At 45.3% G+C, this 24,184-nt stretch overlaps 1 protein-coding gene across 8 annotated transcripts; it reads right to left on the bottom strand.

The window, feature by feature from the left end:
- Nucleotides 1-6,465: 6,465 nt before the first annotated feature.
- ZDHHC22 (zDHHC palmitoyltransferase 22) lies at nucleotides 6,466-23,212 on the bottom strand. 8 transcript variants are annotated; one of them, XM_079946848.1, is made up of 4 exons: nucleotides 22,385-23,180; nucleotides 20,758-21,339; nucleotides 10,055-10,337; nucleotides 6,466-9,558 (listed from the first exon to the last, which is right to left on the bottom strand). In XM_079946848.1, exons 2-3 carry the CDS (start codon nucleotides 21,323-21,325, stop codon nucleotides 10,072-10,074), a joined length of 834 nt encoding a protein of 277 aa, XP_079802974.1. In that variant the 5' UTR covers nucleotides 21,326-21,339; nucleotides 22,385-23,180; the 3' UTR covers nucleotides 6,466-9,558; nucleotides 10,055-10,071. The 8 variants fall into 8 exon arrangements, with proteins under 8 accessions (XP_079802974.1, XP_079802980.1, XP_079802973.1 ...); XM_079946854.1 differs by lacking the exons at nucleotides 6,466-9,558; nucleotides 22,385-23,180 and adding an exon at nucleotides 23,188-23,212 and having other exon boundaries at nucleotides 9,614-10,337; XM_079946847.1 differs by lacking the exon at nucleotides 6,466-9,558 and having other exon boundaries at nucleotides 9,614-10,337.
- Nucleotides 23,213-24,184: the final 972 nt, after the last annotated feature.

Genomic DNA, 24,184 nt, shown 5'->3' with positions numbered 1-24,184 from the left:
GTGCCCACACCACACAATGCACCCTCACTGGTGAGCATGGACCTGCTTGTAATGCAATAATCTGCCCTATCAATGGTTGCAATATTGCAGGAGCCCAGGGAAGGGGCACACGGAAATACTTTGGACAATCCCTTCCCAAGCAAATCTGTGAGAGCAACAGCCTTGCTTCTAATCCTAAATTCTTCTGTGAGATGTTGTCTGTCTCACTGAAGTCCACTTGGTGAAGGGGGAGAGAGGGGGGGAAAGATGTTGACCAAAAGGCAGAGGAAGGAATAGCGGCCCATTTTGCCTTAGGTCCCACCCACCACATGGCCATACAGCTCCCAACATCTCTGCCCCACTTCCCAAGGGAATGTGGACCTCGGCTGGAAAAGGTTTCCCCGTCATTTGCAAAACTTTGGGGAAGTTTGCTTTTTCTGCCTAATGGAAAAAGCAATAACAGAGAGAGTGTGTGGGTAGATAAACACACACACACACACACACACACACACACACATTGCTGGCTATACTGGGATACTGAGGTCATTGGCCTCCATTTGAACTGAAAATTACACGTATGAACCACCGACCTCTGTCTTTCCCAGCTGTAAAGCCACTCTCGTGATGCAACTAAATAAAATGCTTAAGAGATCTAAAGGATGTGCATACAAGATGGTTTACATATATTGCATTTCAGATTTAGTTCTGTGTTGTGCAGATGAAATGGTATATAACAACAGCCTAACTGGGGGAGGCATAATTCTGGCCTCCATGACCTCCTCTGACCCCAATATTCTCTGATAGGGGATAGCCATGCCTTGACTTCCCTTTTCTAAGCCTTTAGCTCCTTAGCTTTCAGTGTTTTCCCCTCTAGTCTTCCTTCCATTCACTTGTGCATCCTTTGGCATGCACAATGACTGCATCTCCCCAAGTCTTTCCCCCTTTCAGATTACAGAATGAGCTCCCTTTGTCTTTTCTCATAAGTCTTCCCTGAGCCTTGCAGAATTGTTGTTTCTTGTCAGATTTCCTTGTTGCTCTGTTTTCTTCCATCTGTGTTTTCCCCAAAGCCTGGAGACTAGCACGGCAAACAGCACCCAAAGGCCCAATTCAGAAAATCAGATGGAACCCTGTGGTTTTGAGAGAGATCTCTTTTTATGCTGCGCAGCAAACATATCCCTGGCTTGTCTTCTCATACTATGTAAAAAAAAGGACTGTGCCTGCTCTAAACAGTGTAATAGTGGTAGCACTATGGTGGTAGAATGTCCTGCATATGGAGAAATATATACTTCCTCGAGCTAAGCAAATGCACTTTTCCTATGCAGTTTTGCACTGTGTGGAGCAGAGCAGACAGCAGACAGTGTGTAGGATATGTGAAGACTTCAAGAGATTGTCTCTTAAAGATGCCAAATCATGTGAGAGTGACGGGCAAATATAACATTGCTGCTGGGGGGGACCTACAGGAATGCTTCCCCTCACAACTAAATTGCTGGTAGAGCTCTCTAGGGAGGGGATTCCACAGCATGGGTGCCACCATTGAAAAGACCCTGTTTCTTTTATGTAAGTTTTTGACGGTAAGGGTATTTGGAGCTTCGTAGCCTCTTCATTTAAAGACATACATTTCCTGTGCTTCTCCATGACCCCGGAGCAGAACAGTTTAATTGAGAGAAAGTTGTGTCTTGAGTTAATAGATAGTGACTTTTCTTCATCTCAGGAATTTCTGTGAATAGACCCCTAGATGCACACACCCACACCCTGCACTTCTTGTCATAGCTGAGAGCTTGATGAAACTAGGGAGTTTGAGTAAATGAGGCATTCTGACAGCTACGGCTCCTGTGGCATCTACAACTCTGAGGCCTTGGATGTTATTCTCTGGAGAGCTGGCAAAGCGACAGAGAAATAAACTAGCCTGAACATTACAAAGATTTCACGCTGAATCATAGAGTTGGAACATGCCTCAAAGGTCATATAGTCCAATTCTTGGTCAATGCTGAACACCCACTGATACAGCACCCCTTATTCAGCCTCAGATAAAGAACTTCTAATGATGGACTGTCAAGCAGCTGATACAATTGGGAAGTCATTCCTAATTCTTAACTGATGCCTTCTAATAGGAATCTGTTAGTTCAGATAATATGCTCTGGGCAAGAGAAGACAAATTTGCTCCGTCATCTATGTGACAGTCCTTCAGATATTTGATGATGGGTGGATATTGCCTATTAATTGTTTTTTCTCCAGGCTGAACATGTCTGTACAGAGAAGCTTTATTGGGTGGCTCCCCCCAGTCAAGAGTAGAATACCTAGCTAGAGAACAATGATCTGTCACTGTGTGGCTTCGTATGCATGTCAGAAAGGATCTCAAATGCAAAACTTCTCAAAAGGAAATCTATATTGACTGACCTTGTGGCAGTCACACAGCAACATAGCTGTGATTTATCTTTCGCTGTGGTGCTTTTCATTTGCAAAATGCTTCATAGTCTTTTCTGCTTCACTGCAATATCACAAAACATTGAGGTCGGGGGTTAATATTTGCAATATGTGCACCCCCCCCCCTCCCACACACACTGTCCCACCAAAATATGGAGCTGCTCTGACTTCCATTGTTGGCATATGATGGCATAAGAATCCCACAAATGACAATTGGCAGCCTGCAAAATATCCTTGCCTAAAACTACTGGTTCAATCAATATGAAGGGCAAAGGGCAAGAATCTCATAGCTTAATAAGTTGTGTTGATACAAGAAAGCTATTGGCAGGGTATCTGGGAGCCTGTCCCTTTTAGAAATCAACAAGAAAACAAAAAAGGCAGCAGTGATACAAAATAGAGCATTTGGACCATATCCAAGGACAGGTACATTGAGAGGAAAGCTTATTCACTCTTCCACAAGGGTAGAACAACAATCTCAAGCTCTGGGTTTCTGAATATAAAAGGAGACAATGTCATGGCAAACTATCCCAGAAGGGGCATTGCATTCCACTAGGATAATTAGATGTGAAACATAATCACATTATCATCTCCTCCAGCAAGATTTCCATGAGAATATGAGAACTCACTGAAGACAAAGCTTGGAGAAGTCTTTGTTGGGGTGGATGGGGTTGATTAAAAGAAAGTATTTGTCAGGACATTAACAGTGAGTTTTTGGGTAAGCGTAGCAAGGCAGTGGTATTTAATTCCTCCCCCCCCCCTGCAGATATATATACAACGGAAGAGTGTACCTTTAGGGGTGAAGTCAAACTGTTGGAAGGTTACAGCACTTGCTGTGGCTGTACAGACTAATACAGGAGAAACATGTCTTGTTGTAACTGGAACAGATTAAGGTGCCTGGTTGTGTTGCTGCAGATGCACCATGGCGTTTCATCTCTCTGTGCTTCTCCAGCAGTCATTCCTCTTCTGGTCACTGCTGCAAGACCTGTCTGTCAGGGAGCTGACTGTGATTATTTGGTGGTGAGGGAAATAAGCACTTATTTAAGTAACAGCACCCAAGATGGCTTAAAAGATCAAATTGTAAAAAACACATCACACACACACACACACACACACACACACACACACACACACACCCCTTTGGTGATCACTCATTATCTTTCATGAGTAAGATTATCTTTCATTAACACGGTCTTAAGAGTGAGTCTATAAGTGACAATGGAGGCCAATTCTGGATCCACTTTTCCTTCCACAGTGGGAACATAGGTTTCCGAGCAGCAGTTGATCACAGTGAGGGTTTGCCAAGCGTGCCTTCCTCTTAGCTCGCTTCTCCCTTTCATCCTGGCTTCGAGCATCTTCAAAGGCTGTTCTCCAATTGGAGCACTCGCAGGCCAGTGTTTCCCAGTTGTCAGCGTTTATACTACATTTTTTTAGATTTGCCTTGAGAGAGTCTTTAAACCTCTTTTGTTGACCACCAGCATTACGTTTCCATTTTTAAGTTTGGAATAGACTAGTTGCTTTGGAAGAAGATAATCAGGCATCCGAACAACATGATCAGTCCAAGGAAGCTGATGTTGAAGAATCATTGCTTCAACACTGGTGACCTTTGCTTCTTCCAGTACACTGGCATTAGTTTGCCTGTCTTCCCAAGTTAGGTATAAAATTTTTTGGAGACAGCGTTGATGGAATCTTTCAAGGAGCTGGCAATGGTGTTATAAGTCATTGTTTCACAAGCATACAGTAAGGTTGGTAGTACAGTAGCTTTGTAAAAAAGCATTCACACACACACACCCCTAAATAAACAATACGAAAAGAGACTGGGATAGCACACAAAACTCTGTAAAGAAAAATTCTTAAAAGAGAACATAAAAATAATCACGTGGCAGGCCTGGTAAAATAAAACGGTCATCACAAGGTGACAGAAAACCGTCAAGGAGCAAGGTCATTTCCTGTTACCCAGCCTAACTCAATTCACATGCTGATGGGAGAAATTCTGGAGGAGAGCCTCTCCAGAGGATTTTTATGAGCAAGCAGGGGTGGAGGAACTGGTGTGCTTCAGATGCTATTGGACTCTAGTTTTCATCATTCCTGACCATTGGCCAACTTGGCAGAAGCTGATGGGGTTGTAATCCAAAAACACCTGGGGAGCCTAAGGTTCCTCAACTTTCCAGGACTGAACTCTCTGATGTTGAAAACGTAGCATGCAGCAGTTCATGAATCTTTGTTTCTTATATAAGAGATTTAGCATTAAAGATTTAAGGAGTCCAAAATGAAAAGCCAAGAGTAGTTACACAAGAGAGACACATTGTAGAACCAGAGAGAAAGAGAAAATCAATAAGCTACATCATTTTACGATTTTATGGTTTAAAATTTTATGATGCTGGCATGACCCTTTTTGGCCTTATTTTTACGCTGACCTGATATCTAATTGCTAGGCTAACTTGAAATATTTTATGTAATAATAAAATGAATTCTTTTGTTCATGCTATTTAAGAATCTAGCATCCTCATCCTTCCTCCCCATTTCCCAAAAGAGAAGTTAAAGATCACAGCACGGAAGAGACAAACTTTTTTTATTTTAAAAAAAATCAATACATTTTATTGTTAAGTGTGAAAATGCAGCAGAGGAGATAGCTAGGTAAATAAAGGCATTTTCATGCAAGCACATGTCTTATTTAGTAAGCCACTTCTCTATGTGTGCTACCATCTATCTAACCTGTTAGCAATTTCTTCTTTTGAGATGTTCTCAAGGTCAAAACACCTCTTCAGAATATGCTTATTTAATATGTTTCTTTTGTGTGCATATTGGCACTACAAAGCTATGTGACAAGGACATGGCCAAAGCTTATTGTCAGTGGAAATGTGAGAAATATGACTTGGACCACATCTCTCCACCAAATGTGAACCAACCATGTTGTGAAAGGAAAAGATCCAGCACCAATTGCTAAATGTGATCCTTCCAGCCAACTCAAGAGCAGCATTAAGGTTTCCTTATGTTACTAATACAAATATGACACTTGTCCTAACTTGAATGTTGAGGAAATGTTGACTCTTCCGGGTGCCTCTACCCTCTGAGGTGAGCTGGATGATGACTGGGGAGAAAGCCTTCTCAATGGTGGTGCCCTCTTTGTTGAACACTCTTCCCAGGCAAACTTTCCTGGTACTCCTCTTTGTGTTGTTTTGGCACCAGCTGAATATCTCTCCCCCCCCCCCCACCTAGCCTTATAAATAGTCTGTGCTAATTTTAACTTCGGAGCTCCTGCTAGGTTTTAAATGCTGCTCATTTATTTTCTGTGTTTATTCTGCTTTAATTGTTTCAGTTGTTGATTTTATCGTTTTAAAGCACAGGTACCAAAAGGGCGGGGTCAAGTTGTAGAAAATAAATAGGTAATTTGCATATGGAAAAAGGTAAAATGTGTTTTGTTCGTGGGGTTCTTCTGTGGGCAGATTTCAGCATTAGCGCATGTGCTTAGATTTCCATTTTCAGGATGTAAGTTCCTAATTTAAAAATAAGTGAAACACAAATATCTATTTCTGAATTGTGAAAAAGTGATGGATTTTCAATGTCTGCAAAATCCAATATGGGCACCAGCATAAAATGTGCTTAGCTGAAAGAGGCTGACAGATTTTGTTACCTTTTTTAAAAAAAATAAGGCACCATCCACTATAGGGTTCTGGTACAGGGACAATGGGTGTATGTCCAAGTTGTATATCAGCTTCTCCACTGATCTGATTAATCCCTGCAGTTTAGACTAAACTAAGTTAATTGCCCCCATGGAGTTGAATGAAGATGTTGCTAGAAGCATCATTAAGAAGAAGAAGAAGAGTTTGGATTTGATATCCCGCCTTTCACTCCCTTTAAGGAGTCTCAAAGCGGTTAACATTCTCCTTTCCCTTCCTCCCCCACAACAAACACTCTGTGAGGTGAGTGGGGCTGAGAGACTTCAGAGAAGTGTGACTGGCCCAAGGTCACCCAGCAGCTGCATGTGGAGGGGCAGAGACGCGAACCCAGTTCCCCAGATTACGAGACTACTGCTCTTAACCACTACACCACACTGGCTCTAAGACATCCTTCCCCAACTTGGTGCCCTCCAGATGTTTTGGACTATGTGGCTGGCTGTGTCTGATGGGAGTTGTAGCCCAAAACATTATGGGTGCCAGATTGGGGGAGGCAGTTTTAAGACAGAACAGGTTGGTGTGGCCCAAGAGGCAGTCATGATTAGAATAACAATATGGAACAGAGCTTGGCTGTGGAAGGATGATAAAAATAGAAATAAAAAAATGAGATTGAATGGTTTTCTTCCTTGAAATGTCTCTTATCGTCCATGTATGGTATGAACTCTTCACCCTATTAATCATGAAAGAATTATTTATTACAAAGTGCTAATTTGAGGGCCTGCCTTCAAGGGCTGCTACTTAGAGTCTTCCCTTCAATAATTCAGTTCACTATCTCACTTGGTTGCTCCCTGACACATGCAAAATTACATCTCATGCCCTCTTAAGTTGGAGACTGATGGGAGTTTTGAAGAAAGCTGAAAGTGGTGCAAGACGGGCATTGTTGCCCTGGGTGTACATACACATTTCATTGATCACAGTGAATTTTTTGTTTTTGTTTTTTTTGCAACACCACTAAAAAGCTGCAAAATGGGTTTACCAAAGGTGAAAAAGGAAGAGTACTGCTATAGCTACTAGCCAACCATTCCTGCTCTTCCTTTTGTCAGGCAGATTGCACATTAGTTGGGCAGAATGGGTAGCAGATATTTCCTTATGGAAGCAACTTCTTGAAAGAGCCAGCCCTGCCATTAGACAGAGTTAGGAAGTTGCCCCAGACAGCCGGTGCTGTGTGTCCTCAGGGTTAGCTTACTGCCCCATGGCGCCCTGGGTGACTCTGTTCCATCACCAGTGTTGAATAGGGAACTGTCAGTTTGGGCTCTCTTCATTTCTCATTTTACCCATCTTAAACTGACTTCTCCACATTTGGAAGCAATTTGCAAAATCATCAGCATTTTAGTGCAAACTCTCTTAACACGTTTCTATAAGCAACTTTGATTAATGTACACATTTGGACAATCACTTTCCCCCAACATAATGCATTTGTGCACATTATTTTTGCCAATATCTTCATTTTTATGCATGTGTCTCCTAAAATATGCATTTTTGTAAACATTGGTCGAAGAACCAAAATTCAGATAAGTGCAAATTTCAAAGGATAGCTTTGTGTTTCAGTTCACATATTGTTTTGGAAAGTGTGGATTTGAGAGATCCAGTTTTAAATGCATACTGAATCAACTTTCTCCTCCATTCCTAATGTTGAAGTAAGATTCCATTGCCATTTTAGTTGGCTTTTGTACATGGAATGGGGGAGGGCTGGCTACAGATAGAAGTACATAGACTATGCTTCCTTCATTCCAACATAAGCATGATGGAAAAGAAACCCCTGTTAATTCTCATACACAACTCACTTTTCAAATAAGTCCCTCCACCTACACCATCCCCTTCTTCTCCAGCCTCTGCTCATTCACTCCCCTCTCTCACATACGCAACAATGCAGTCTTAGGGGACTCCTCCATGTGAGAGGTCCCTTGAGAAGGCAGGAGCCCATAGCCCAGTGACAAAGCACGCAGCTTTGGTGCTGAAGGTCCTAGGTTCAGCCCCTGCCATCTCCAATTAAATGGGTGGGTAAACTTTGGGGCGGGGGTGTCAAAGGCTGCATTCCATCAGAAGAAAGTGACAGGGACACTTACTGGTGGTGAGAGGTTGGGCCAAAGCAAAAGGGGGGGGGGACATCGCTACTTTCTCCCTTTCACCCATCCCTCCATTTGCACTCACACATCTGCCCATCATCCAGTAACACTCATCCCCTCATTTTCTGAGCATGTACACAACTTACATGATCATGTACACAATGGGGTCATTTCCACCTGCTGCATTTTCAAGCCACATGTTTACATCGCCTTACACACCATTTCCTGGCTTGTTTTCCCACACCCGCAAACCTTCCGAACTCCTATTCAAGGAAGCCAAGCTCTGCGCATGTGCTGTCCTCTGCGCATGTGCAACGGATGGCTGAAGTGCAACGCATCTCTGCATAACTGCAACTTACGTTTTCAAATTGGAAGGTGCTGGTCTGAGAGGAAAGGCATTAAACGGCAGAAACTACAGGATGCATATGGACTGTGGCTAATGGTCGTGTGCACTCAGCTTCGAACACCAGCAGTGAGAGTGCACAGGAGCCACAGTAATGTGCACACAACTTCCCTCTCATCATCTTTTCCTCTTAAAGAGGAGGTGGAGGGCCATTTGTTGGCACCAAGCTGTGGGTTACCAACTTGTGAGTTAACAGATTGAGCTTAGAAAATACTTCTTCTTACAATCATGTAGAGCAGGGGTCAACAAACTTTTTCAGCCGTGGGTCGGTCCACCGTCCCTCAGACCATTTGGTGGGCTGGACTATATTTTTTTGGGGGGGGTGAACGAATTCCTATGCCCCTCAAATAACCCAGAGATGCATTTTAAATAAAAGGACACATTCTACTCATGTAAAAACACGCTGATTCCCAGACCGTCTGTGGGCCGGATTGAGAAGGCAATTGGGCAGCATCCAGCCCATGGGCGTGAGGTTGCCTACTCCTGATGTAGAGCCCCTGTAAGTCAGACAATCGTGGGCTCAGTGAACCGGTGCTCTGCCTCAGTATAAGACAGTCCAGAACTTTAATGTCTTCATACATTCAGTCGTTCCATTCACATACGCTTGCCTGCTGTCTCTGTTGCCATCATTGTGCTCAACCCAAATAAGCTTGTTTCCTCACCCTATTGGCAAGATGGGCTTTAAACAGCTCTATGTGTCAGGGATCAGGGCAAGTGGGTTGAAAACGAACCTCATTCTCTAAAAAATAGAAAAATAAAAATCAGCCAGCAGACCTGCTACCTTGGGCAGGCCACATGCTCAGGCTGTTAACCATCGTTCCTGGATGTTGGAGTGGGGGCGGGGAGCAACTAGGAAGTGGGCAGGGAAATGCTTGTCATCTCTGAAGTGTGCAGGCATATACCATCTGCCTCCCCAGCAGTTGTCATTCCTTGCACCTTAAAGTGCTTCACCAACCACACTCTGCTGTTCTTGTGAAACCGGCTCCTTGCTATATTGGGGTCAGCTGAAAAACTGCAAAAAGAAGAAGAAGAAGAAGAAGAAGAAGAAGAAGAAGAAGAAGAAGAAGAAGAAGAAGCAGCTTTCAAGTAACAGATTGGGCAAATCCCACAGGAGTCTCTGCTGTGCTTACAGCTTACTCAGAGCAACGCAGACTACCTTGAGATGGTGGGGGATGTTGTTGTTGCTACTCCTACAGCAAGTTAAGCATGAAAGGCAAGGTGGGAAGGGAGAAGATTGTGAGAAGGGGCACAGTGAGAAAATGATTCAGACTCCCAAGGGTGGGTCTGATGAACGCTTTTAGCAACCCAGAGATTACTGCTGTAGCTTCACATATAACATGGGCCACAATTTCCCCTTCTAAAATACAGAATCAGCCCAGCTAGCTTGATAGTTGCCTCCCTTCCTGTAGGTGGCAAGGCTGAGAAGTGGGGATGGAAAGAGAAGTGCCTCAAAGTGCTGCAACTCCATTATGGCCCACGCATGTGCATGTATGTGTGCGCATGCGCACCTGTGTGCCGGGCGGCGTCACTGCTCCTTCTGCCTGTGATAGTCGCTTCCTACGTTGAGCACAGGGATGAGCAGTCCGAGCAGCCACCTTTTCCCAAAGACCTCTTCCAGGTTCTTCTTCCAAGGACGGGCTCGGGCCGCCACCCCCTTCCGCACCTGGTACCGCGTTTGCCCTCGCAAGATCAGCAGCATTTGGTGGCAGCAGAAGCCGGCGCAGGCGAGTCCGATTCCCAGCCAGAGGTAAAGCATGAGGATGACAAACATCTCCGAGCTTAGCAGAGCTCCTGCAGAGCCAAAGGGGAAGGGAAGAGAAAATGTTGGGAGATTTGGGACAGATAAAAGAAAGTACATCTTGACACGGTACATTGTTTAGCTATGGAACTCACTGCCATGGGAGGAGGCAGGGATGGCCACCATCTTGGATGGCTTTGAAATGGGATTGGATAAATTCCTTGAGGGTATCAAGCCGGGACGGCTATGCTCCAACTGCATGGTCAGAGGCAGTGATGCTCCTGAATACCAACTGCAAGAAACTACAGGGAGGTAGATTGGTTTCGAACTCGGGTTCTGCTCGTGGGGTTTACCAGTTGGCCACTGTGAGAACAGGATGCTGGACCACATGGGCCATGGGCCTGATCCAACAGGCTTTCCTTATGTTCTAACATGGACATTCACTCATAGTGTGATGATATCTGTCCATCCTGGAACAGAGAAAATGGTTTATCCACACGTATCATAGGGTGGTATGTAAATTCAATAAGTAATATTATTATTAATAATGATACTTTTATACTGGAGGCAGTTGGCACAGTGCCCAAAGGACGTTTGCTGTGAAAGTTTGTTGTGATGTGTGCCAGGGCCTAGACCCTAGCAGAGAATTCATGGCTGTACCCCAAAGCTCCCCCTGCTTCTGCTGCCCCTCTCACCCTTCCATCGCTCTTGCTAACTGCTCTCTCCGAGCCTGCAAGCAGTGCCAACAGCAAGGAGACGGAACTGCAGTCTGCACTGGTTTCACTTTGTCCATTGAGCCCAGAAGACTTGATGACAGTGACAAGGAGCAGGGTGTCCCTGGGAGCATCTTGCCAGAGCTCCCTACCCCCTCCAAAACCTGAAGCCAACATGGCTTGTTTGCAGTTAGTGGCTTAATCTGTAGCTAGTGCCTATTTGCATGTCCCAGGTAGAATCCTCAGCATCTCCTGGGATACTGGTCTGAGAATGTCCCTGGTCTGGACCTCTGAAGGGCTGCTGCCAGTCAGTGTTGACAGAACTGAGCCAGGTAGGCCATTGGTTTCCCTCAGTATGAGGTAGGTTCTTCTGATTTCAGTTCTTTCACAGTACAGCAAGCAGAGGTGAAATGTGGCAAACGTAGAAGGTCTACTTTACAATTAAACAGAATCAAGGGGAGGAAGATGCAGGACTAAGGCTGGAACCATACTTTCTAGGGAATAAGCCTCACTGAACAAAGCAGAACCAACTTCCAAGTAGATTGGCATACATAAGATTGCACGGTTAAATAAATATTTCAGTTGTCTTTTTTCAGCAGCTCCTTAATTGCCGTATCGGGGGGGGGGCAGGGAGGGAGTTAAAATCCAACATTTCTTTAGAGTAGTTTACATTGTGGTTAATTCTTAGTGACAGGGTCAAAATGGAAAATTCTGCAGAATATAAACAACATCCCAGTCATTAGTCTAAATGTCAGGAGATAAGATAAAACAATGCACCAAAATGAGCCTTCTAGGAAGAATTCGAATAGGAAATGTGTTGTCATATGACTTGGAGAGCAGGAACACCATCCCATATGAAGCTGTAAGAAAGCAGGAGGCTTTCGAAGTTATTGTGCTTAATTCCTCTCTTTGGGAATCAACCATGTTGTCAGATGTGCCAAACATTGACAGTTTGAGGTTGATATATTAATCCTACCCCTCCTATGTATGCAGGCTAGACCAGAGGCTTCTGCCAGGATTGGATCTAGAGACATTTGGCACATGTAATGTTGAACCATTGGGATGTTAGCCAAAAGAAATGGACCTTTGTTGCCTGCTCTGGTTGTAGAAGTCAGCAGTTAACTGATCTTTCCCATCTGCTTATATTCTCTGCCTCACCAGAACAGCTTCATAATAAACCTAACACTTTGCACTGAACCCATGCAACCTTATTCTTGACCTTTGTTTATTGCCTACACAGGCTTCCTTCTCACTTAATAACACAACTCTTCTTTCAGTTCTCCAGGGACACTCTGCTGCTGTCCTTAAAGTTGTGATTCTCCCACTAGGGGATTTCAAGGGGAGGCTTCTGTTCAGAAATACTGAATTGGAACTTACTGAGAATTTTGATTCTGTCTGGGAATACCTGAATTGGGGTGAAAGTGGTGCAGCAATAAATCTACCAGCACATTTGCAAAGCTAAGCAGGATCCAGTAAGGTTTCAAACTGGATGGGAGACCATGTGTTGAGATTTCTACATTGCAGAGGGTTGGACTAGGTGACTCTCAGGGTCCCTTCCAGCTCTATGGTTTTTTGTCTTGTTGTAGATCAGAGGTTTTCAATCTTTTTGAGCCCATGGCTCCCTTAACCAACTACTTTCTTACTGTGGCACCCCTGTGGGACTCAGGAGCCCAGTTATGTCACCCCCTTGCCTGCAGATCTGGCAGCCTCTCACCCTTTTTTGAACACCCTCCCTTGTGGAGTGTTCCCTCCGGGCAGCTGCTGCTGCCATCCCTGGTCTCTGAGCTCCCCCCCCCCTACCCCAAAGAGAGGTGCCTCCCAGAGGCGCCATTCACTTGCAGAGCTTATATCCAAGGCTGCTGCAATAAACAACTGTGCAAGCCTTTGGGAGGCAGAGACGAGAGGGCGCATCATGGGAGGCAGGGGGAAGAAAGAGGGACAAAGGCCAATGTTGCCTGCGGCACCCCTGACCATCATTCAAGGCACCCCAGGGTGCCACAGCACACAAGCTGAAAACCACTGCTGGAGATGTTTATTGACTTAGCAATTCTAGGTTGATTATGTTGTCAACAATTACTGTGGCTATGAATAGTCACTGTGTTTATTCTGCATGCATCTAAGCTTTAACTCAGACTGTACTTTTTACCTGTCACAATCATTTGAATTCACAGTTTACAATTCCCTCCTTCCCTGTACCTAATATCTTATACAGTGGTACCTCGGGTTAAGTACTTAATTTCTTCCAGAGGTCCGTTCTTAACCTGAAACTGTTCTTAACCTGAAGCACCACTTTAGCTAATGGGGCCTCCTGCTGCCACCGCGCCGCCAGAGCACAATTTCTGTTCTCATCCTGAAGCAAAGTTCTTAACCTGAAGCACTATTTCTGGGTTGGTGGAGTCTGTAACCTGAAGTGTCTGTAACCTGAAGCGTCTGTAACCTGAGGTACCACTGTATCTTATAAGGATGAAATAGGCTGGCTCCACAAACATTTATGCCACAAGAAATCTGTTAGTCTTTTAAGGTGCCATGAGCTTTTATTATTTTCTCTTTTTGAGCTACAAACTAACACAGATACCTCTCTGGAATAATACTGGAATAGATAGAATCAGGACAGTGCCAATTTGTGTCACTCTCCCCCCCCCCCAAACCCTTGAATATATTTACTTTGATCAAAAAATATATTCATCTTCCTCAAAAGAAAAGCTGGTTTAATCTTTTCATTTGTCATTTATCATGTGAATTCATTCAGAAGCCCCAGAAAGCTAGTCACATCTCAATCCTGTTGAACTCAATGGGCTAAATTAGGGTGCTTACACACATTGCTCAAATTGACCACAGCCACAGAAAACCAGAAGTACGACAGGAAGCCTCTTGGTGCAAGACGAGAAACCTTCGCTCATTGTACCCTCAAGGGCATTGGCCCCTTGTCATAATTCCAGATCCTAGTTCTTTTCTTTAAAGCAGGGCTAAGGAACTTCTGGCTCTGGCTGTGGTTGAACTGTGCCTAATGAGGCTTTCTAGTATATCTCTTTATCTTCCAAGGTTTGCACTGTGAGGATCTGAGAACATTGTAACATTGCGACAGACTGAACTTTAAGAAAAGATCTTTAGCCAGCTGAAACACGTTTAACTACAATGTTCTATGTTCAAGTTATTTGAACATTTATGTTCAATATTTTGTTTTCCTTGCTGCTTTAAAAGTGTGTTTTATTTGACCTTCATCTGTAATGTTTTGATACTCTGTCATTCTTTATTTGATGCTTTAAGTTAAATTGCAAGGCGTTTAAAATATATAGAAATGATTTCAATGAAATAAACAATCTTATAAAGAAGAGCCAGCGGAGCAGCTTAAATGTATGTAACAAAGCTGGGTGATAACACAAACATCCTGGCATTGAATGCCTACAATAGGATAAAAACCTATTCTTTCAGTTTAAGCCATGGATGATCATTATTAAATTATTGATAGTTAATGAGTTTCATATTGTGTGTTACCAATAACGGCGCTACTGTTAGGTATTCCCTCTTACTTGAATGGTATGAAAATCAGAGGAAAATAATGGTTTGTTTTAAAATATTATATAATGTCTATGGAGAAGAAAATTGGACCAGACTATTAGCTAGTTTTAATAGCTTTAGTGATTCATAGAACTATGTAACAAACTCATTTCTCCAAATAGCCCAAGAAGCATCCCAAACAGCTGGATAATTAGGCAGTGGGTTAAACAGGAATGCATTTACCTGTAGTTAAATTGCTTCAGGGATACTCAAAACTCAAATATATCAGGAGAATTGAATAAAATGGACGGACATGACCAAGGGTTCTACTATGCAATTCTTGATGCTCTTTAAAGAGTTTTCTATAACATTTATCAAGGTATTTATATAATGATCAAACGTCAGCAAGTAATTCCTTCAGGGTTCTGTTAAAGACATTTGTAATGTTACTATCTCAGCTTGAAGGAGATATTGCCAAGAGGTCAGTAGGAAAGATCAGAATTATTCTCATCCAAGCAACAGAGAGAACCATACTAAGCAAAGCATAGCCCCGTCACAATTTTTCTGATCTCATTAGGAAAGCTACCGGTAATTTCCTGGTGAGACCAGAAGGGTTATGGCTTGGTTGTTCTAGTGTTCTAGGTACAGTGGTACCTCAGTTTAAGAACAGTCCTGATTATGAACAATTCAATTTATGAACTCCGCAAAACCAGAAGTAGTGTTCCGGTTTGCAAACTTTATCTCAGTGTACAAATGGAAACCGGACAGTGGAAGGGCACCAGCGGCAGGAGGCCTCATTAGGGAAAGCGTGCCTCAGTTTAAGAATGGATTTGGTTTAAGAATGGACTTCCAGAATGAATTATGTTCGTAAACCGAGGTACCACTATATAAGATACTCAGTGGGTCCTCCAGTTCCCATTGGCCCCTTATCAAAGCAATGGGCATAGCAGTTATTTCAAAATAAACCACAGATTCTTTTGAGTTCCTACATGGACATAATTAATAATAATAATAATAATAATAATAATAATAATAATAATAATTCCCACCTTTTCTCCACCTCCTTTAGTGCTTTGATGGCTCAGACTATTATTATTATTTATTATTATTATTATTATTATTATTATTATTATTAAAATTTGTATACCACCCTTTATCTGTAGATCTCAGAGCAGTCCACAACGTAAAATACATTATTTAAACAAAACACACACACAAAATGCATAATAAAAATAAGAGCAAAAACAAGCCAATAATCCCCCAATCATTATTAAAGTGCAGTAAAACGCAGAGTGGGGGGAGAGAAATTCAAGCAGGAAGGGGCAAACGACAGGCTAGGTAGCGCAGCCAGGAATTTAAGCTGTGCTTAACTTAAGCATGTGGCTGGCTGTGCCGGGGCTCAGAGAGACCCTAGAGAAGCCGCAGCAAATTGCATCCCACACCCTCATTCTTCTTCCTTCTCCTCCACCTCTCCAGAGAGGGGCAACATCTAATCTACCAGCCTATTTCCAACAGGAGCCAGCTCAACATGAACAATGGGAACCCTGCAATCAGAGTGTGATGGCAATAGCTCTCCACTGCTGATTCTCTTCCACATCTCCTATTAAGGGCTATATTGCTTCTGAACATGACCCCTATTCAGAAGTTCTTAAACTGGATCCATGGACAGGCAGTGGCTCCATGCTCATGGGGAGGACTGTAAGAGTGGAATCCAATTAACCTTTACTCAGAACAGGCCATTTAAATTAATGGACCTAACCTAACCTTGTTCATTAATTTCAGTGGGTCTACTCTAAGTGCTCTATGGGGAGTCGGCTTCAGGCACCAGGCCCATTGGCAAACCAGTGCTGCAAACAGTGACAAGAAGGCTGGCAACAACCAGCCTTGCCATGTGGAAATCCCTTGCAGACGACCGCAGTGCCTGGAGACAGACAGTCAGGTCATGTATCTATAGCAGTGACTGGAGGAGGAATGGCTTGCTAGGAGGAGTGCAGAGAGAAGAAGCATCTGCAGCAGCACAACCGGACACCTTCATCTGCCCCACCTGCAGCAAAACATGTCTCTCCAGTATCGGTCTCTATAGCCACAGCAGGCTCTGCAACCTTCCAGCAGCTTGACCACCCCCAAAGACACACTCCTGCATTGTCTCCCAAGGCAGAGGGATGTCAACAACTCTGAATAAGTTAGTTGCATACCCTCCTAAGTGTGTTCAGCCGAACACATTAGCAATCAGCATTTAGACCTCCTGTTGGGGTTATCACATGACTCTCACTGCCCATTCACAAATGCATGATGAGTAGCCATTGATAGACTTGTTCTCCATGGTGCAAGGGTGGGGAAACTGCATCCTCCAGATGTTGTTGAATTCCAACTCCCATCAGCCCAGCCACCATGACCAATGGTCAAGGATGATGGGAGTTGTAGCCCAGCAACAGGTTCCTCACCGCTGCTTTTAGGAAACGGTCTAATCTTTACTTTAAAGGCCACTTAAGCTAATGGCCACCATCACTTTCTTTTATCTGCCCTGAGTTTGCTGCTCATCCATTTCACCAGTTAACTCTCCAATATGGCGGCGAGGGAGAAAGAGAGAGATTCTCTGCCACCACATTGTAGTGAATCCCCATGACAGCTTGTTACAGTATCAGGAGACGGTGGCAGCTGGTTATTCCAAGAGTCTTCTGTAAACTTGAAAGAGACGTTAAGGGGATCTGTTCAACATTGCTTTCTAAATGCAGTGTCATCCTTCCATCCTTGTCAGCTCCCATTAGCTGCAGGAAGGCATCATGAACACTAAATAGTGAAAGAGAGACCGGGCTCCTTTGGAAAGCAAAAAAACCCCGGACATATGTAATTTCTCTACTGTGAGATGGATTTGAAACAGTGGGAAGGGGGTCTGGAGGCAGACATTAATTGAACGCCTGTGCTATCTCCTTTCAATGCTCAGGCTGTAGCAGGAGATGTGCTGAGGCATTTTCTCCCAGAAAAGGCTTCAGGCTTCATTTTAGGGGTCGTGTTTCTAACATTTGCAGAGGGAAAATTGTCAATTTCTTTGTTCCCGCTTCTAATTGAAATTCTCCCGGAAGCCACTTGCTTAAAAACACATATGGTTTCTTAATCTCCTTCTTGAAGCAAGCAGATACAGTAAAACAGCTGAAGTTGTTGTTTTGATTATTCATTCTGAGCAAAGTTTGCAAAAGCTTTGAAGCAGGCAGGCTAACTCAGCTCCCCCACATTTCACCACCTGAATGCCTTTATTTTCTTCCAGATGGACATGAGGTGATATGATGACAACACTATTGCTGTAACTTAATCATGTCAGAAATAGAATTTAAATTCAGTTGTGGGTTTTAGAGCATCTAGGAACCAAATGCTTTCCCTTTGCTGGCTTTTTAGGCTGGTGTTTATAATGATTCTATGCTGCTCCATTTCTATGCTATCTTGAATCTGTTTTATGTTGGGTTCTGAGTTTTTATGTCATTTGTATTGAGATTGTTTTATTGATTGCATTGCATTTGTGTATTCTATTGATTTTTGTAAACTGCCCAGAGGACAGTTGAACGGGAGGTCTAGAAATGGGAAGGCTGCCTGAATGAATTAATGAATGCTGAAGCACGATGATGATTTTGCATACCAATCCAATTTTGAAATCCATTCCAGGCCACCTAAGGTGTAACATCTCTGGCCATAGTTGCTCATTTCAGGAAGGTTATTTTGTGATGGAAGCACCTATATAGAATGAAACGATTCCATCTTTTCCCACTTCAGGCTGTTTCCTATCTGGGCAACTCAGTCAGATGGGTGGGGTACAAAGAATAAAATAAAATAATAATAATAATAATAATTATTATTATTATTTATTAATTGGGGCACAGCACCACAGGGGAAAGGGAAGATGGTAGCCCATGGCAGAATTTTTCTCTCTTTATTCACCCTTCATGTTATTAAGCCCTTGGTGGTGATACATCAATGCCTTACAATAAAACATCGCCATAAATCATGCAAGTAGGTTGTTCAGATTGAGAATGCATGGCAGGGCTTCCTGTAACAGGACTATCGTGGGGCAGCACTTCTACAACAAAGAGAGATACTCTTTATCACCATTTAGTTTTATTTTATTTGTTACATATATATTCCCACCTTTCTTCCATTTTGCAGCTCACATTGGAACTCATGCCTTAGCTCATGGGAGAACTGCTAGGGAATAGGCGATGGGATCAAGGAATCGCAACAAAGCACCTGACTGCAGTGGCCTTTCCTCTTCTTCTCCCTTTCCAGTTTATAAAAGCTGGGCAGAGTCCAAACATCAGAATGAACTTGGCAAGCTGTCAGCTTAAGAAATTGATCCAACATTATTTTTTAAAAAAAACAACAACCCCACTCTTCTCAGATACCACCTTAAAATAATATTGCAATGAATGTCTACCTTCACACTACCGTCTGAGTAAACTGGCGTTTGTGTGCTTATCAGCCATACAAATTTATCCTTTTATCTAAGGAACAAACTGGGTTCATTTAGCCTCAGTCATTATAAACAATAAAGAACAGACTAGAGTCAACAAGCCCGTGGATAATATATACACCCCTGACCTTTTCCCAATCCTTCCCTGGTTGTACAATGTTAGCAGCAGGAAGGGATATTAACGCTTCCTTGTAAGTCGTTCAGTCTATAAACTCTGGAAACACAATGCATTCAGACAGCAAGCCCGTTGGGTGGGAAAAATCACTTTCGGAACTGACTCCATCTGTGTGTGTGCCCACGACCCCAGCCCTACCATTAGGCAAAGTGAGGCAGCTACCTCAGGCAGCAGTTCTTGGGTGTCAAAAAAAGGCAGCAACTTGTTATTTAAAGTGTATTTTTTCTACCAGGATAGAGAAAAGTTACTTGTGAGATTTTTCTGCTTCAGGAATCAGCATAACTTGACTGGCCTTGGGTACTGTTCATCTTAACTTGAGAGGTGGCGTTTACTATTATGCCTCAGGCAGCAAAATGTATTGGGCTGGCTTTAGTGTGTGTGCTTCTCATTTTAATGATCTTTTGTATGGTTCTTGAATTTCAGAAGCAAGAGCAGTAGGGGTGGAAATTGACAAATACGAGGAGGGAAAACCAGAAACTGGGCACAAACGGAGGTGTGGAGAAAAAGAAAAACAGCATGATGATGAGGCCTGTTTGATCTTGGCCAGAAAGGTCAGAATCTGAATCACATTTCAAATTCAGTCAGCAGAGCACTTGCAAGTGGGATGTAGCAGGGTGCCTGGCATCAATTCTGCTTTTTGTCTACCTCCACTAGGAGACAATGACAGTGCAATCCTATGCATGCTTATTCAGCAATGGGACTTAAACCTAGCAAGTGTGTTTAGAGTAGCAGCTTAGCAGTGCAATCCTATGCATGTTAATAAGGGCAGATCCACACCACACATTTAAAGCACATCCAATGCCCATTTAAATCACAGGAGTTCCCACAGAGAATCACAAGAACTGTGGTTTACTGCTAACAGAGCTATAGTTCTTAATACCCTTGGCCGAGTACAGTTCTTAGCCATTTGCTTTCAATGCAAGCTGGATATGTTTTTAATGTGTGATGTTGATCTGAAGGTTCAATAGAACTGGCTTAGTTAGGGTTTCTGCCTAAATGAAGTATTAAATTATTAACTGTATTAATTTTCTCCATAACGAGTTCCTGTCCTTTTCACAGGAACGGACATGATGTTCAGAGCAGGAGGAACCAAAGTCCAGGTGATAACCAGTGAGTTTCTGAGAAAATAGGACTCTGGAAAAGGAACCTTTCTTGCAAGCCTCTACATTAACTTCCCTCGGGTCACATAATACAAGAATGAAATGCTCTTTCCACCGTCTTCCAACATGTACAAAACCTTTCAGACAATGGCCTTGGGCTGGTCCACACTGAGTCACCCATAGGACATTGCAGGGTGCTTTTCTTGGAATCAAATCAATTATACATAGACAGCATTGGACGGTAGCCTGGAGCAGGCCCCAACCTTTGTGTATCAAGGTGGCCTTTGCACAGCACCCTGGCTTTTTTATTTGCTGGCTATTCCAATAAGCAGCAATTAAAGCAAAAGATGGGTGAAGAAACATAGGAAACCCACATAGGCACAGACAGCCCCCTCCCCTGGGCTCCTGGCAATGCTGGAGGGACAGCTGTTGTGGGAAAGGAAGTCTTGTAAAGAAGGGTTGGCAGGGAGAGGGGGAGAGGGAAGGGAGCCACAGATCACCCCTTCTGCTAGAGGAGAAGACACTGACCTGAGAAGAACTGGCTGATGGACTGAGGCAGGAGAGTGAGGAATGCCAGTGGGTTGGCAAAGGAGGTGGAGAGCACAGTGGAAATGTAAGCCAGCCCTGCCACTAAGGAATCCAGGCAAGCCAAAGCAGTATACAGGCAGAACATGACGAAGTTCCTCATGTTCCTGCTCCCAATGCAGTTCCCTGTGAAGAAACAGTGGTGGTCATGCCTTTGGGTGACCCGGGCACACAGTCTACAGAAGTGAGTGTTGGGTAAGGCCGAGCCAGGGGGGCAGCTCCCATCAGGCCAGTCGGGGGCCACCCCATCGGTTCCTCCAACCCAGTTCAGGCCCTTGCTCAGGTCCTCGGGGGTGTTCTGGATCACCAGGATGTAGTTGCCCAGCGCGTTGGCCGAGAGGAAGAGGAAGAGGGCGCCGTGCAGCAAAGCGGAGGAGCAGAAGAGCGGGGTGGCGGAAGGGTCTTTGAACATGCTGGGGATGAAGAGGAAGAGCTGGAGGACGAAGGTCACACAGGAGATGCACAGGAAGTAGGCAGGAGCGACCACATTGAGGAACCTGAGGACTAGCATTGTGGATTACATTCCTGCAACGGGGAGCAAGAGGAGAGAGCAAGTGGTCACCAGCCTAGCCTGTGGACTTGCACTTTCCCACACAAGGATTCCCCATTCGCCCCCCCCCCCCCGCTGCTGGAGAAAAAGAAGCACCTCCTCACAGGTCTCCTTGGCTCTTTGTCCCTCCCAACCTGCTCCCTTCCCCAGTGGAATCTCTCACAAACACACCGCACACATTTCGCCTCCTAGCTCTGCTCAGCGGTGCACAGGAGGACAAACTCAAAGGTTCTCTCTCCATCGCTGAGGCTCAGGTCTGGCTCCAGGGCCCTGCCCCTGGCGGGCAGCATTGCCACTGAGATGCCAGGGGCCGCAGTCCCTGGAGTGTCTCTCTCAGGTTGCCTGCCTCTTGCCTGCCTGCCTATCTGCCTGCCTGCCGGTTGCACCGCCACCCAGCTCTCTCTGCTCCTCGTGGCCCCCTGTTCTGGAAGGCTGCAAGACACCCACGCCGGGAGCGAGTCCCCTTCAACTCCGAGGAGGATTTGTGTGTGTGCTGAGCAGACCTGCCGAGGCTCGCCCTACAATTCAGGAGTTCCTCTTCTTCCATGCAGGGCGCCGTTATTGTTTTATTATGCGCTATTAATTAGATAGCGGGGAGGCGAGGATCCGGGTGGCGGTCCTAATCCGCTGCAATACGGATCCAAAACGATGCTCTAATTTCGCCTGGAAAGCCACAAATCCGCAGATTACCGCGGCGGCTGTTGCCCTGACATGGGCATCATCAGGAAATGCTCCAAACAGCTGCTTAAGTGCTGCCGGGCACCAGCCGCCAGCGGTGCGCCAGCAAGGAACTCTGTCTGTGGCTTTCAGCCTGTCTGGCATCGCTGCTCCGTCAAGGCGCATCGCAGAACGAAGCAAGCCGACATCCACTCCCCACGCAGCCACCCACCTTAAGGAACGCGGGGGCTCAGACACCCAAACAGCGAGGTGTTGCTACAAGTCTACCTCCCCCTCGCCACACACACACACACACACACACACACACCCCTTCACTTTCCCTCTCCACCCCGCCTTCCTCACCCAGCTCTCCACGCTTGGCTTTCTCTTCCAAAACAAATCCATGTACGACACACGTACTTCAAATGTGGGAGAACATTGCTAACAAGGCGCCCCAGCGCCCCAGCCTGTTCTCGAGGGGCCGCCCCTTGCCTCTGTCCATGGTGAAGGCGAACTTAGGCGCTGCCTTCGTTGCGCAGAGGCGAGGAACTCTGTCCGCTCCCCGGATCTGATGGTCGCCGCTGGGAACTTTTCTGTGCTCCAGCCCTGCGGGCGGGTGACTTGGCGAGGGACCTGCCAGGAGTCTCCGCTTCTCCAGTCAGCTCCGTCTGGCTATCTGTCTGGCAAGGAGCGCTGAATTCACCTTGAAGTCCCCTTGCTCGCTGCCTGGATAGGTCCTCCCCGCCGTCCCCATATTTACCTGGAAGCCTGGAGCGGAGCGGAAGCTGCTGTTCCTTCAGCACCAGCCAGCCCTGTGCGCCGCGAAGCCCCCGGGCCAGCTGCTGCTCCCCCCCTCCCCGCCTGATCTCCCTCTCTCCACCCCCTCCAGCCGCCGCGGTGTGAACAGCAAAGGCGCTCGGAGAGTCCCCGTTAGCAGCACAGCCGCTACTACCGGCAGCCCACCCTCCCGCCGGGCTTCGTGGGGAGCCCTCCTTCCCCCGGCTTCCCTAGGGGAGCTGTCCGCCCCTTCCGCAACCCTGTCGGGGAAGCGCTTGGGGAGCTCGGCGGGGAGCTGTCCCTTCAGCACCACCAGCCAAGCAAGCCGCCTATGGAGCGGCGGGGCGGGAAGAGAACTCTCTGGACATCCGAAAGAGGTGCGCTCCCACCTGGAGTCCCTGCGGAGAGTGTCTCCTGCAGATGACCCGGTTCTCTGATCCTGAAAACTAAAGAAGGTAAGGAAGGAGAAGGAAGTTGTGCTCACTGCTCCCTCCTGGCGCCTTAAGAGGAGCCCTGCTGGGTCAGACCAAAGGTCCGGCTAGCTCAGAGCTTCCCACAGTGTCGAACCAGAAGCCTGTGGGACGCTTAAGAGCAAGGCATAAGGGCAACAGTTGCCCGCAGCATGTGGTATCCAGGGGCTTATTGCCCCTGAATCAGGAGCTTTCAGTTGGCTATTCTGGCTAAAGGCTGTGTTTCCCTGCAGGTGTGAGATGCGGAAATACCTTCCCAGAGCTGCCTCTCTTTAGCAACCCAAGGGATAGGTAACCTCTGCTGGTGCAAAAGAAATACGAGAAAGTTTGAGATGGCATTATCATATAATTTAGGGTAAAAGCCAGCGCCTCCCAAAGGTGTTTGGTGTGCATTGGACATGGGCTTCTGGAAACAATACACAGGTGGAAGGCTCGTTCATCCAGAATGTCTCGTAGTGATCTTCAGTATCAATTGAGAGTCTTTCACTGGAGCAATCAACTCTTGTGTTACTCCCAAGCAATGGTGGCATATAAAAAGGCCCAGTTGGTGACTTCACAGCTGTGTGACAATTCCCCCCTGCCATGGAGATCCACCAGAGCCAAGCATAAACACCTTTCAGAAATTTTATAAAACCTTCCTGTTTGCCTTATTTTAGGGGTCACACACACTTTCAACATCATATGACATCGAAACCAAAGATGAATAGATGACCTGTGAAGGTGGGAAGTATCATGTTGGAAATGGAGCCACCTAATATAAAAGCTCTGTGGTGTTTGGTGATTTCCAATGTGCAAATTATCTGGGCTTGTAGGGAGCTGTGGAGCCAGGAGCCTGGCACAGTAGAGACTACTGTTGTCCAGGCAAAGCCCTAGTCTGATATGACTAGTATTTGCATTCATACAACATGTAGTCTGG

This window comes from Podarcis cretensis (assembly GCF_951804945.1).
Source record: "Podarcis cretensis genome assembly, chromosome: 1".
In the NCBI taxonomy this organism is placed as follows: domain Eukaryota; kingdom Metazoa; phylum Chordata; class Lepidosauria; order Squamata; family Lacertidae; genus Podarcis; species Podarcis cretensis.
Note: the sequence above shows the minus strand (reverse complement) of the source record. Positions and strands in the feature narration are given on the sequence as shown.

Coding starts and splice junctions, on each gene's coding strand:
- ZDHHC22 (XM_079946854.1), bottom strand. CDS start 21,325: ATGCTAGTCCTCAGGTTCCTCAATGTGGTCGCTCCTGCCTACTTCCTG. Junction 10,338..20,757: donor CATCAGCCAGTTCTTCTCAG/GTCAGTGTCTTC, acceptor TTGGCTCTGCAG/GAGCTCTGCTAAGCTCGGAG.